This window comes from Microtus pennsylvanicus, chromosome 8 (assembly GCF_037038515.1).
Source record: "Microtus pennsylvanicus isolate mMicPen1 chromosome 8, mMicPen1.hap1, whole genome shotgun sequence".
NCBI lineage: Eukaryota > Metazoa > Chordata > Mammalia > Rodentia > Cricetidae > Microtus > Microtus pennsylvanicus.
The window spans coordinates 103,114,453-103,128,998 of record NC_134586.1 but is presented as its reverse complement, the minus strand read 5'-3'; the positions used below and the strand labels follow the sequence as shown (position 1 = coordinate 103,128,998).

Sequence of the window (14,546 nt, the reverse complement as noted above, 5' to 3'; positions counted from 1 at the left end):
AGAAAGACTTCCGGTCTGGGTCTCAGCTAAGCCTTTAAGAAGACTTCAGGAATCCCAGGGAAAGGGAATGAAGAAAAAGATCTATTTTTTTTTAAGGAGCCTGATTTTATAGAGATTGAGGTTTAAAGAAAAAGCAGATAATAGAAGACAGTCACATAACTCCTGACTCCTCCCACATCCCCGCTTCAGGTTACTTTGCATCTGTGTAACTTGTTATAGCAAAGGAACTGGTGTCCTCAAGACATCATCGGTAACCGATGTCCTATTGTAACTTCCAGCAATGCTCGGGTGGTGCGCTTACCCCGAGTCCAATTATGAAATAAATCTTAGCCCTTCAACCTCATCTCCAAATCTGCAGCAGTCTCTTCCCTGAATCCATCACGGTGACCAAGGTGATGAAGGGCAGGACACGATTTATACAACAGAAGCTGGGAGCATCAGTCACTTCTAGGAACTTGGGGGCTAAAGGGGAGATGGGGTCATCCCCACAGGATAGGCATGACCTCCTGATCAGAACACTGAAACAGAAGGAAAGCAGGTGCCCAGAAAATACCTTGAATACAACAGAGGAAGCCCTAGAGTTTGCAAAACATAAGAGCTGCTACCTCCTCCTGCCCTTACTTAAGAACACAGCTCAGAAAGAAGGCTATTCTGCCATATACTGATGATAGGCTAATGAGGAAGATGCATTTGATAACAACAGGATATCAGAGCATAATGTCCTCAATGGGATAATCAGGGCACTTTTAGAATGATTAAAATATAGCCGCAATCTAAAATGGCCAGCATAAAGTTCAGGCAGACTTACAAAAATGATGAATCTACACACTGAGATTTCAAGCTACCATTTGAATTTTATTTCTGAAAAAAAATGACATGGGAAATGCTTATTTTACAAACTACATTTCGAAAGGCAAAATTATGAATATGTATAATGCATATTTAAACATCACATCAGCTATTAAAGGAGCAGGTCTCCGAATAATGTGTTTAATCATTTCTTTGGGGGTTTTTTTTGTTAATTCTCTCAAAATAATCAGCATTTCTCTGATGGGAATGCTGAGCATGGTGCCTGTCCATGTATGGTTTATTTTTGTCTAGTAATACCAACAACCCTGGGGCTCTATCCTGAGAAGCATCTGTATCTCCCTTATCCACATGAACAGGAGGGCAGGAGCAGCTTCCGATTCAGTGAGCATTGTCTTTGAGTTAGGGCAATGCTGTCTTGGGCCCCCTGAACATGTTAGCTTTGGAAAAGGGTGTAAAAGTCTTAGACATTTTGGATTTGAAGGATGCAGTAAGAACAACCAGCATCTGCGGATCCCAGAAACCATGCTAGGCCTGAAGGCTGACCCAAAAGCCAGCTTCCCGTCAGCACTTTTATCCTACTTGCTTTCTATCAAGGTGCAATTTTCCAGTATCTTTGTTGTTCAGTTCCGGTAGCAGTGGGTTCTGGAGCAATGGCAGGTTAAGCGGTAACATGTCGGCGTTGTTTCTATGTCACGTTCACTGTGGGCTAGTTCTCTGACCTCAGCAGCACCTTGGCAACGTTTTATGTGGTGGGATGATGGCTAAGAAACCACCTACTGATTAAATACATCGGGATTCATGCCTCAAAGACAACACGGAAAACTCTTCTTCAAGTTTACTGATTGTAAGACTAAGTGCATAGTCCACAGAGGAGACCTGAATCTCTCACTCTGCTGAGAATACATGTGTACATGTTTGCCAGAAGCATTTTAACTCAGAGGTCATATGTGTGAGTGTAAATTATAAATCATAACACATCACTCAAAAATGAATAGTTATGAGCTGTTGTGTACCTAACCATCCAAAAACACATTCAGGTAAATTGGTGAGGTAAATTTTCCTGTCATTTCTGAGACAGAAATGTCTAGGGAGTTGAGGGCTGAGTACCAGACAGCTGGTCAACAGTGTGTCTGCTTGATTGTCATGCTGTCCCACGTGCATACTCTTCCTACATTTTCTGCATTTAAACTAAAATTTAATTGACAGATAATCCACAAAAAAATGGATCCCTAAAACCATCCTCAGGAGTATAAAGTTCTCATATTACCAGTGTGTGTCTCAATAAAGTATCCTTCGTATCCCTGTTACACACTAGAGGAGGACACAGAATCAGAACCCACATGAGGATATAAAGTTCCATTGTCACCCAGGGCAAGGGAAGCTTAGCATCTAAACTGAGACCTGTGGAAACAGTAAGTGCTGGAGCTCATAGCTAAAGGAGCTTCCTCTTCCTGCCCCAATGCGTCTGTTTGTCTCCCACAGGTAAGCACACTGGATTGGGGACGAGCAGAACATGCCTATAACCTCTGTGAGGTGCTGTTTAAAGTTCACAAGGTGGGTATCCTGGACATTAGGAAGCCTCAAAGAGAAAAGATGTCCTTCAGCTGACAGCATATGAGGAGAAATATGTTCTTTGAGGGATATTTTGAGATAGAAAAATAACTTCAACCTTTCTTTTTCCACCAGCTGTTCCAGTCCAGTTGTGTTATCATGCTATTGATTATTGAGGAGGATGGATGGATGGATGGATGGATGGATGGATGGATGGATGGATGGACAAATGGATGGACAGATGGATGGATGGATAAATGGATGGATGAGTGGATGGATGGATGGATGGATGGATGGATGGATGGATGGATGGACAAATGGATGGACAGATGGATGGATGGACAGATGGATGGATAGACAGATGGGTGGATAGATAGATGGATAGATGGACAAATGGATGGATAGATAGATGGATGAGTGGATGGATGGATGGGTGGGTGGGTAGATGGGTGGGTGGGTGGGTGGATGGATGGATGGGTGGGTGGATGGATGGATGGTGACTGAATGATGAAATGATGGGTGGTATTTAGGGTGGATGGTGGCGGTGGATTGTGTGTGTTTGTGTGTGTGTGTGTGTGTGTGTGTGTGTGTGTGTGTGTGTGTGGTGCATACATGTGTAAGTACTTACACCCTTGAATATGCAGAGGCAAGGAGAGTTTGCTAGGTTTCTTATTTTTTTCCACCTTATTCCCTTGAAACAGAGTTTCTCACTGAACCTGGAGGTAGGCCGATAGCAGGCTTCAGCCATCCTCCTCTCTCTGTCCTAACTGCACTGGGGTTCCAAGCACACAGGTTCATCCTGACTTTTCTACACATATGGAGGATTTGAACTCAGGTCCGCAGGCTTTTGCAGCAATCAGTCTTACCTGTGTAGCCACCATCTCCGCCCTGTAGAGGAATATTTTAGCAATCAAATTCAAATTTGTGACCTAAAATGATTTCTTACTTAAGCCTGGACTGGGTAGGCCAGAATAATGAGTAAAGTAATTCTAACTAATTAGATGGAAGTATTCAAAGATAATGAAGGGGGAGTCATCCACAGTAATCACATGAAGCTGTCAGAATTGTCCAGTGTATTGCACAGTTCGACATAGCCGATCCACAGGCAGGAAGTCAGTTCCCCTTAGTGGGAAGGTGTCATTGGAATAACGGACAGGATCCGTAAATGCATAGCCCACCAAGATGAGCCACTCTGTGGGCGCTTGGCTTAGAGGGAATTCTTTTAGTCATGTTGTTGCAAGTTTTGTTTGATCTTTTATTTGTTTTGTTGGTTTCTTTTTCTTTTTTACTGGAGTCTTACACAGCCCAGACTGGTCTCAAACCAAGATCTGGCAGGGTGATGGCAGGGCCCGTGCAGTGGGGAAAGCTTGCTAGTTGTGCCGCCACCACACCTCTCATGTTCCTGTGACATGGACTCTGGTTTCCATGTCTTTCTAGCCAGGGGTGTGCCCTGCAGGGATTCTCAACCTTCTCTGTCTTGTGATCATCTGGAGGGAGCTTCACCAAAGGCGAAAGCTCTAATTTTGCATGCTGTGAGATGTTTCACAACTGAGTTCTCCTGACACAAACGTCCCTGGGGATGTTGGTATGTGGCCAGATCTGTGAATTACTGTGCAGCGTTTCATAGGCTATTCTGAAACAATCCTTTATAAACTGCATTTTATTCGCCGGTTGTGTAGAGTTATTAGATAGCAGGCTAGATGCATCTTAGTGATCTATGTTCCTGTCATTTCAGCGCTGTTGGGGCAGACAGTTTAAATACATAGTTGCTGGGATAAACCTATTAATGAGGATGATTGTGCTCTTCATTCATATCGCTTAGCTCAGTTTCCCAAGTACGGTCCCTCGCCCCGCCCCCCACTTAAGATTTACTCATTCAGTCATGAACTCCTTCGCTACAATTTATGATTGAAAAATAGTTATAAGAACAAGAGCATACTTTTGCCTCTGCATTAGAGACCTATTGTTGGATAACAATTCACCTCAAAACTGAGAGTTTTTACAGTAGCTACCGTCCTGCAGCCCTGGACCTGAACTCCTTCTTAGAACCCTGGCCTATACCAGAAGATTCCTCCAAATGTTCCCTGCTGCCTGCTTCTCTGCCCTTCCTCTGAAAGTGACAACAGCTGGTGGCCAGCATCTGGTCCCTGTAACTAACCTTGACGGAAAATCCCCAGAGGGTACGGCTGCCCCTAAACAAGCACATCAGAAACATATTTGGAAGATACAGCTGCGAGTTGTTCAGTGGGGACAGGACAGTCAGGTGATTCTGTGATGTAATCTAGAACATTCCTTCTTTCTGTTTGCTTCAGCTGTGGTTCTGAAAATGTTGCTGAAGCCCAGTGTAGTGGCATTTCATTTGTATTTTAACAAATAAAGCTAAGGGTGAGAGAAGTAAAACAGCCCCACTGGCCAGCCTTACAGCCCCGGCAGCAATGACACACACTTTTAATCCCAGAAGCCACACTAGCTTGCCATAGAAACCAGGCAGAAGTGGTACACACCCTAATCCCAGAACTAGAGAGGATTATAAAGTGGGAGGAGATGGCGCTCACTCTCATTGTCTTTCTGAGGTTCCTGGAGGTCAGTGTCTTTCTGAGATTCCTGGAGGCATGATCGCCATTTCAGACGGAGGTAGAAGTAAGATCCAGGAGCTGGCTATTTTGCTTTTCTGACCTTCAGGTTAAAACCCAATTTCTGTCTCTGAATTTTTATTAATTGTGCTTCATTATTCATCCCATTTGGTGGTTGTGAGGAAGAGGTGACCTGCACCAGACCAGGCAAATGCAACCCTCTTCCCCAGTGGTAGGCTAGGTTCTAGGCCCAGCCTTCATCCTGACCCATTTCCAATCCATGCTATCTTTTAGTTCTGGCTTTCGGACAACTACTGGCTGCAGGCAAACTTGTACCTGGGTCTCCATGATTTTGACTGTGAAGACCCCAGGCCATACTGCTTCAGTGTCCTGGCCGGCCATGGGAGGAGCCATGTCTTCAGTGTGGAGCTGGGCAGTGAGCTGGCCGTGTGGGAGAAGTCATTCCAAAGAGCAACTTTCATGGAAGTCCAGAGAACTGGGGTGAGTGCATTATGGGATGCACGCTTTTCTCACTATCAGATTTGGGCAACATCTGACCCCTGTGGGAAGGGGTAGAAATAAGGGTTGATTCCAGCAGAGCGAATCGTGAAAGGTGAACGTCTTTCATCTGAGTCACCGTGTCAGAGCAATCTTCCATGATGAGCAGGGCCTTCACTGATGAGGGGAGCTGTCTGTCACAACATCGTGCATCTAGCTCATATATGCATTCATATTTACTGTGAGAAAGGGGCCAAATCACCTTCTGCTGAGGAACTCACCAGCCGCTGTAGACACAGGGCAGCTCTGAATCACCTGGATGTGCAATATTTTATGGCGCGTCACGGGCTTTCCTCTCAGACTTAATAGTCCTAAGGAGAATATGATACAGCAATGTGTCTGAATCACTTCTCTGTTCTTGAAGACAGCAAATGAATCATCCACAGATTTAAACGCATATCCACTGAGCGGATAAGGAAGGGTGCACTGTGGTTTCTGTTATCGTAAATATGGGCCTCGTCACAGGATATGTCCTGCTGGGGAAAAGAATGGCGGAAAATCAATGAAGCAATGCGTCAGACGAGCTCTGTCCCCTTGCCAAGAGTCTGGGTTCATGGCTAGTCTGGCGGTAATAACTCTAAGAGCGTGAGCATAAAAACTAAAGACGGTTGCTTCATTTTCAGTATGAAGAGATTCTGTTCATTTACCTGTCTCTCGGCTGCCAGCACAGCCACGTGATCTTTGCAATGGGCTGAGCTGTCGCTGGCTGCTGATCATCCCTGAGAATGCATGTGAAGTCTGTTAGACCACCAAACGCCCTGACATCCAGATGTCCACAGAAACTGAATGTTTTGCTCCACCCATCCCCTGAAGTCTTCCTCTGAACTAGCCACTATATATGTATGAAGTAACTTATTCCTTGATCCTCATTAGCATCGTGGAGCTGAGATACCAGGTCACATTTTCAGGATCTGACATTGGAAGGAAACCTCACAATATTGGCTATCCTTCCTCAAGCACTTACTGGATATGATGACTTGTAGCCACCTAGACATCATCTAAACAGATAGTCCATGCCACCAGAAGGCAACTTTGTGATGCCTTTATAGGAAGTAGACATTGGAGCTATTTTTGCTCTGAGAATTTTAGCATACATTCAGCTTCCAACATGGAAGCTGGAGACACAAGGATGGTACCCATCTTGTGGCCACGGTCAATGCTCTACAGAGCTCAGGTCGGGCACCTGAGACAATGCAGTCAGGTGAGCACAGTCTCCCTGAAAAACAAGTGACGGACAATCAGGAGATGTCCTGAGATAAAGAGAAAGCTCCATCACAGAACTCAGGGTTGGTGGGAAGCTGGTAGCCATTCCTCTCAATAGTGGGCACTGTGGGTGATTCAGTCTGATTGATAAGTGTGTCTGTAGTGTTGATAGAAAGGAGAACTGTTTCCCACAGAGGTCACAAGTCCTTCTTTATTTAGAAGTGTCATCTTCTAAAAGAGGGCAGAGGCGGCTAGGGGATTGGAGCTGAACCGTCACAAACAACATCTGTTCTCCAGAGGTTGACAGTGTTCAGTCATGGGAGCAGGTGGAGTCCTTCCTTCCTTTCATGTACGAAGAATCAGAGATCAAGATGGGAGCTGATGACCTGGGGGGAGAGAAAGAGAGAAGGGAGAGGAAGAAAGAAGAAGGGGAGAAAGGGAGAGAGGGAGGTAGAGGGAAAGAGGAAGGGGGAGAAAGAGAAGAAAGAGAGAGAGAGAGAGAGAGAGAGAGAGAGAGAGAGAGAGAGAGAGAGAGACTCTGTAGAGTCTGAAGGCTTCATTCTTATTTTTTGCTGTTGTTTTTTGTTTTGTTTTGTTTCATTTTACATTACAACCACAGCTTTCCTCCTACCCCTCCTCTCACCCACCCTCTCCCCCTCCTCCCAGTGGGCAAGGGCTCCATTCTGTTTTGATCCTTCTAGAGACCTAGGAAGAGCCCTGGAGCTATTTTCAAGGCTCTATCCAGAAAGTGACTTAGAGTCCTTGCATTCCCATGGTCCCCCCAGACAGGAGAGGGGATGCTTTTTCGATTTCAGGCAAGACCAATCCTGGACTCCTGCTTCCTCCTTTAGTGACTTGTTCAAGGCAGTTCTCCAAACTGCAGCATGGCTCCTGGAAATGGAAGGTTCTAACATAGCTGCGTCCGAGAGCCGTCCTGGAAGCCATGCTGGTCTCCCTGCTTCCCTTTCCACCCACCACACCTGACCTCTAAATGTGGGGAGTGGGTAACATTGATTTCCTCTCTGTTCCTCTCATAAGCACATGAGGGCTCTATGACTTATCCACGGCCATCTAGACATTATGGTGTCATAGTCTAAGAGTTTCTTCACTCTGTGTCCTATTCTAATACAACATACAGCCTCCTGGAGAGAGAATGAAATTCTAGGGGAGCACCCCACAACTGGTGTCTTTCAGACACAATCAATAACACCCTTCATTGTTGTTTAACAGAGCTGTGTCTATTCAATTCACCTTCCATTTCTACTTCTTGTTTGCTGGGTTTATGTTTACTGACTTTGGATCTTGTTTTAACACAAGGTTCACCATTTTAAAGCTGGATGATGTGCGTGGTTGTAGTGTTGATAGCATGGGCTCTTTCTCCCTGGGGCAGGTGTGAGCTCAGTTTCTGCATGGTCACCTCTAGGGAAAGACATCTGAGTGATGCCCTCTGTGTGTCATGGACTCTACCTCAAACTCAGGACACATTTCTACAGATAAGATTCTCCATATATGGCCCACGCGGCCAAGGCTTTGTGCAGAAAAATCCTAAGATATCAAAGCAAAGATGCCAGTGCTTCTCACTGGGCAGTCTCTTCAGTCTTCATAGTCCTGTGTGATATTGTTTTAAATAATATCTTTATCACAGATATCCAAATTTATTAAAATCTCAGTGTCACTCAGAAAAAAATCTAACTTTTCCCATGGATCTACCTGCTCCATTACTGCCTCTCAACCATAACATGCAAATGCTGAGATTATAGTGCATAGCTTTCAAACTGCTTTGACATATATACCTGAATATTTTATTAAACCATATATCCATTACTTTATGCATGTTATTCTGAAGTATGAAATATTTTTATGTATTTTCCACATCAGTTTCTCCAAAGTTTTATTTATGCCATCAGTATTGGGTTAGCAATTAAAATGGAAATAAAATATCTTTTTCATAATAACATAGAACCAGCAAGTGGAAAATATCTAATAGGTTTCGATTGGCTACAAATAGCAGGACTCAAACCGGCATCAACAGTAAGCAGAAAAAGGTGGCTCCAGAAACTTCACCCTGCTAAGCTTCAGACTTGGATGTATTTGTTGGGTAACTAACCTCCTGGTTACAGACCACCTCTCAAAAGCAAAATGTTTTCTTATGAATGTTTAGTAGGCAAGGGTCAAATGGTTAAATTCAGGACTCTTCCTCAGCCTGATCTGACAGCTTAGAATAGGAATTCATCAGACCAAAGGCTATATAGAAAGTACCATCTGCTGAAGGGTCTCTGCCACTAGCCTGCACTCTGGGAACTAGGAAAACACCCGCTCCTGTGAAGCACAGTGGGAAAAGTATGGAAGCATCTCAGTTTTGAGAGCCTATAGGAAGAGAGGTCTCTGGCATATCTGTCAGACAACTGGACCACTGCAGACTTTCTGAAGGACAAGGGGATTGACAAGAGTACCATAATCTCTGTTTTTCCCAGAGATTACTGAAACCCATGCCATCTCAGAGCCAATGGGAAAACAGTGCTGTGTCTTCATTTCTCATCCCCTGTACATTCAAGATCTGTGGTTATGTTCCAAGACCCCCGTGGGTACCAATAACCTTGGACGTATTGAATCCTGCATAGGATGCTTACTTGTACATGTCTACCTATGGTAAGGTATGAGTTGTGGGGACTAGCCTTCACATGAACACACACAAGGCCATGTAGCAATGACAATGTCATAGGTCGTGTGAAGGAGACCCATTTCTCTTGCGATATCTTCCCCTACTGTCTTCATCCTTCTGCTAGTGATGTTGTAAGCTGATGCCATGCCTACATGATGGAAGGCAAGGCAGTGCCAACATAGCCATTGCAATATATGTTGTATGCTTGGGCTACCATAAAAGACTTGGACAAACAAGAAATATGACCTGTCAACAGTGACCTGAGGACATGACCACTTCAGCTACTTGGAGGGTAGGACACACAGTGTGGACATGCTGGATAAGGAGAGGATTCATGTCTTGTGTTGAACTGAGTGACACGAGACTGGAATTCCTTACACCACTCAGAACAATACATTTAAACTCGTGAATTTTTTTCAGGCATTTTCTATTTAATATTTTGAAACCACAGTGAGTATAGATAACTAAGTCTAGAGAAAAGAAAACTGAAGAAAAGAGGGAATTATTTTTAATTGTGTGCGAGCAATTTAAAAGGCGGGTAGGAACTAGATAAGTGCCAGATGAATAGCCAGTAAGGACCCTGTTTCCTCGAGTGACCGGTGACTCTAGGAGAGAAACTTAGCATGGAGATGCAGGCCCAAGAGGTTTGTCTGAGCAGCACTGAGCTGCCGGCCTTCACTCAGAGCACACAGCCTCTCTCAGCATTAGAGCCCTTGAGAAAGAATTTGTGTCCTGCACCATAGCCCCCTTCCCGCTAGAGCAGATGAAACAGGCTAATCTCCAGGTCTCCCTGCTGGAGATGACCTCTCTCACCTTTGAATGAATGGAGGGTAGCTGGATCCTCTGTGTTGTCTACGCTGGACAGTAAGCAGCAAGGCTCATGGTACAGGAAGATCAAAGGCCTGGTTTTGACATTTAATGCTGCCCACGGGAAATGACTGCATGGGGTCAGTTTTTGGATTTTCTGGAAGAGGCCATTGCGGGTCTCCCAGACCTCCAGTGCTTTACACATTATTTGTGTGTATCCATCTTGGTTTTCAAAGAACGTTCAGTAGTGTCACCACACCGGGGTGATGTGATGAATGGGGTCATTTATTTTACATGGACTTGGCCGTTCTCAGTGGTCCCATATAAAACAGGAAGAAAATAGCCAGCCACATATGAAGGAGTGTGGCTTTTGTGGGTCCCATAATGCAAGGTCACATATTTCCCAGAGCTCCTCAGCATCCTCTGAGGACCCACATAACTCCAGTTGTATTGATGAATGACTCTTCCCAGGGTGCCTGCAGATAGGGCATAGGGATGGCATAGAGACCAGCAAGCCCCTTTGTATCCAGCAGATGCTTTGAGGGTGGTTCCCTTTATAAAACCTGACCCTGTGGAGCCAGAGAGGCATGCGAGGATAGCCTAGAGATTAGTGAGCTACTCATCCTGTCCATTCTTCTACAAGCAGTACACAGGAAAGGACCAAGCCATTGTGACAGTGACCAGATAATGTGTTCTAACTGTAGAGCTATTTAAGAGCAGGGCAGGCTGGTTTGGGAAGAGTGATTAGCACGAGCTCACTTGTCAAGAATTCTCAGAGGAGAGTGGGTGGCAAATAGTTGACTCGAGAAGGAGCAGGTGGGCAGCATAGGTTCTACCTATAAGACTGAAGAAATGGGAGTCTCCGCTCTGTTAGCAGAGTGCAAAGCACCACAGGCGTGTCAGGGTCTTCAGTGTGGACTCGTACCTACCATAGGTCACCTCCGTGTGCAGGAAAACACTCAAAACAGCTGCATTTATAACAACTGAAATCTGCAAACACTCCAAAGCCATGTGAGATAATTCATATCTGTATTCTTGGGTTAAAGAGAATTCCTCTATTAGATGACATCTGACAATGTCCCTCATTGTAGTCCCTCATGTAGACTCGGTGGGTTACTGGGCACTTCCCTTCAAAGAGAGAAGATGGTGACCTCTCATGCTGGGTGCCACCAAGCACATTGTGCAGGGAAGCTGGCTGTAGCACACAGTAGAATCTGCGAGGAGGAAACCCCTCTTCTGAAGACATGAAGCAGGAGTTCAGGACCAAGGCAGGCATCAGGTGATCTGCTGAGGACATGTGACTGGCCCATTTTAAGACTTCTGATAAGAAAGACACAGAGACAATGCTGGTGAGGCATCAAATCCCCTCAATATCATTCAACCATTGCCATGATGTCATCAGGTGACTGTCAAAGCTTTCTAAAATCTAGAGGACGTTTATCTCTGTTCTAAACAAATCCAGAGCTACATTTTTTATGGATAAGTTTCCAAATATCTTATGTTCTTCACCCCTTTATGACACTTCAAATGTTCTCAGTTAGGGAAACTTCCTAAAATAACCATAGTACCATATGGCAGGGATATGTGTACCGTATACACTGGATATGTGGTGTGAAACCTGCCCTTACCTAACACCAAATGTCTTGCCTGGTTCATCCCTTTGTTTCTTGGATTTTCTAGGTCCTTGTTCATTCTTCAAGCATGAATTCTTTTCTTGTTTCCACCCTCTTCTTCCTAATTAGATGTCCATATTTTCCATCACCAGACAAAACAAAACAGTAACACCTGTCAGTATTGTTCAGAAATGAGCAAACAAACCCCAGAAGATCTGAGTGTGGATGATGTACAGGAATTAGAGTTCCAAGTGTGAGCTGCTCTGCTAATTCTGGAGTCTTAGTTTGTCTAGGTTCCTTGTCTGGTTTGTATTGTCTTGAGTACTGTGGTAAATCTTTAATCCTTTCTGCCTGATGAGTTACCCACTGTTTAGGATACCAGTGATCAGCAGCTGATGGGAACCATCTCCATCAAAGGCATTCCCACCTTGTAAGCAAAAGGTGCAGACAAGAGAGGGCTGGTTCTTATAACCACAAATAACATGAGGTTACACAGAAAGTACTTTCTGCACATCATAGTTTTATATGTGAGAGAGTGTGCCATGAAAGTATTTGGGGTGAGTAGACCTTTGCTAGGGAGATATTCATGGTGAGTGGACCTTTACTGTGGAGGTATTCTTGGTGAGTGGACCATTGCTATGAATGTATTCAGGGTGAGTGGACCATTGCTATGGAGGTATTCAGGGTGAGTGGACCATTGCTATGGAGGTATTCAGGGTGAGTGGACCATTGCTATGGAGGTATTTGGGGGTGAGTAGACCATTGCTATGGAGGTATTCAGGGTGAGTGGACCATTGCTATGGAGGTATTTGGGGGTGAGTGGACCATTGCTATGGAGGTATTTGGGGGTGAGTGGACCATTGCTATGGAGGTATTTGGGGTGAATGAATCGTTGCCGACCTTACTTTGTTCATTTGAGTTTGTCAGAGAAAAGGAAATCAATCTCCGCCTTCCTTTTGCTTGTTGTCTCCAAAGAGATTGCTGTTTTATCTCTTGAGTGATACCAGTAATTTAACTAATTAATGTTTAAAATACACTTCCCATTGAAATATGCAAAACATAATTCCCTAAGTGCTTCAGTTAATTTTCCAGATAATTTTTAGAGAAATCTCAATGTTGGAGTTATTTCAAAAATCACTGTTAGTGAGAGATTTCCGAATGCCGTTTGATTACTACAACTGGTTTGTTATTTCTTCTGAAAGAACAGAGAACCTATGAGATATCGAATGGAATTTTAAGTAGTGTTGGGTTAGACCAATGAATGAATTAAAAGATCATTGCTGCTTTGCTACCGGAAGAGATTAAGTTTTAGCTTGTTTTAATTTTGTGCACAACACAGCAAACCACAGTGCTGGTTTGTTGAGATGTTGGCAGACATAGCTTATTATTCAGGTTTATCTTAATTTAAACCCATCAATGTGGTGCCCATTACTCTTGAAATGGCATCTTGTTCTGTTGTCTGAGTCTGTCCTGCCCGGTTTCCTCAGTCGTTAAGTCCCAAAGAAATCACACAGAGGTCTACATTAGTTATAAACTGATTGGCCTAGTAGCTCAAGCTTCTTATTAACTCTTAAAACTTATATTAGCCCATTATTCTTGTCTATGTTAGCCACGTGGCTTGGTACCTTATTTGGAGAGGCAGTGACACCCTGCTTCTTCTGTGGCTGGGTCACGACTGCAGATTAAGACAGCAGACTCCTGTTGCTTCTCAGAGCACAGGACAGACACTTAGATTGCCTCCTTCTTCCATATAAATTCATGTTAGAGTAAGCTTTTCCTGCTGCTCACTTGCTTGAACATTCTCTGTGAGATGTTCTTAGCCACTAAGGGAATATTGACTTTCAATAAATTCAAAAGTATCTTCATATGGATGTTATTCAATACATTCACTTAAATTTTTCCTTAAAATCTGTGTTGACTCGGTGGCTCGAGGAGTAAATCACTTACCATGCAAGCCTGAGGACCTGAGTTCAATCCCCAAATACCACCTAAAGGAACTAACTGTATAAAATGTCCTCTGGTCTCTGAATGTAGGTCTTTGCATATGCACGTTCACAAACCTGCATCATGGGTACCCACAAAAATTCACAATTTTTGATTTTAAAACACATAGCTGAATTTTATAATTCCACTAGTGTTTTGTCTCCGCTAAGCATCTTAGAGCTTAGATAACTGGTCAAACTCAGGTATTTACAATTCACAGCTATCTGGCACACTCCTGGAGAGACATAGACTCTCAAGAGGCAGAGATATGTAGGACCTCATGTTGAACACACCTTTAGCACCACACACTCATTCTCTGGACAGTCTGTATTCAGCTGGGCTTAACTCAGAAGTCATGTCATCAGAGATGGCTAGGACTATAGCTCCTGAAAGAAAAGCCCAGGAAAGCTGAATCCAGCACCAGCTCTTCCTGTCAGGGTAGCGAGATATGTGGGAATGCATATCTACGAAAACATTTACCAGTGGCTGTCCTGCCTAATGTTTGCACACAGAAGTTAGACTTGGATTGTGTTTATGTTTGCCCAACACAAATACCTCCTTGGAAACTATTTGGAAAAGGTAAATACTAAATGTAAAGCAACAGAGCTCTAGCCTGGGAAATGGGGTCAGCTTCAAGAGTGAAATGGGATAATGGGTTTGCTAACAATCACAGAAAATAAGGTATTATCAAGACAGGCTGGGCACGAGAACTTCATATGACTGCCACAAGAATTATCATATGTTTTGTGGCTTACCTGGCACTAGAGTGTTCTCTCCCATAGTTCC

General features: G+C 44.0%; 1 protein-coding gene across 4 annotated transcripts in view; it reads left to right on the top strand.

Moving 5' to 3' along the window:
* The window catches only part of Sntg2 (syntrophin gamma 2), a 199,956-nt gene that overhangs the window by 147,072 nt on the left and 38,338 nt on the right, over positions 1-14,546 (top strand). For all 4 annotated transcript variants that reach the window (XM_075982096.1, XM_075982095.1, XM_075982097.1 and 1 more), the window contains 2 exons: positions 2,293-2,364; positions 5,229-5,435. In XM_075982096.1, the coding sequence (XP_075838211.1) occupies positions 2,293-2,364; positions 5,229-5,435 (279 nt within the window). The remainder of the gene's footprint in view (positions 1-2,292; positions 2,365-5,228; positions 5,436-14,546) is intronic.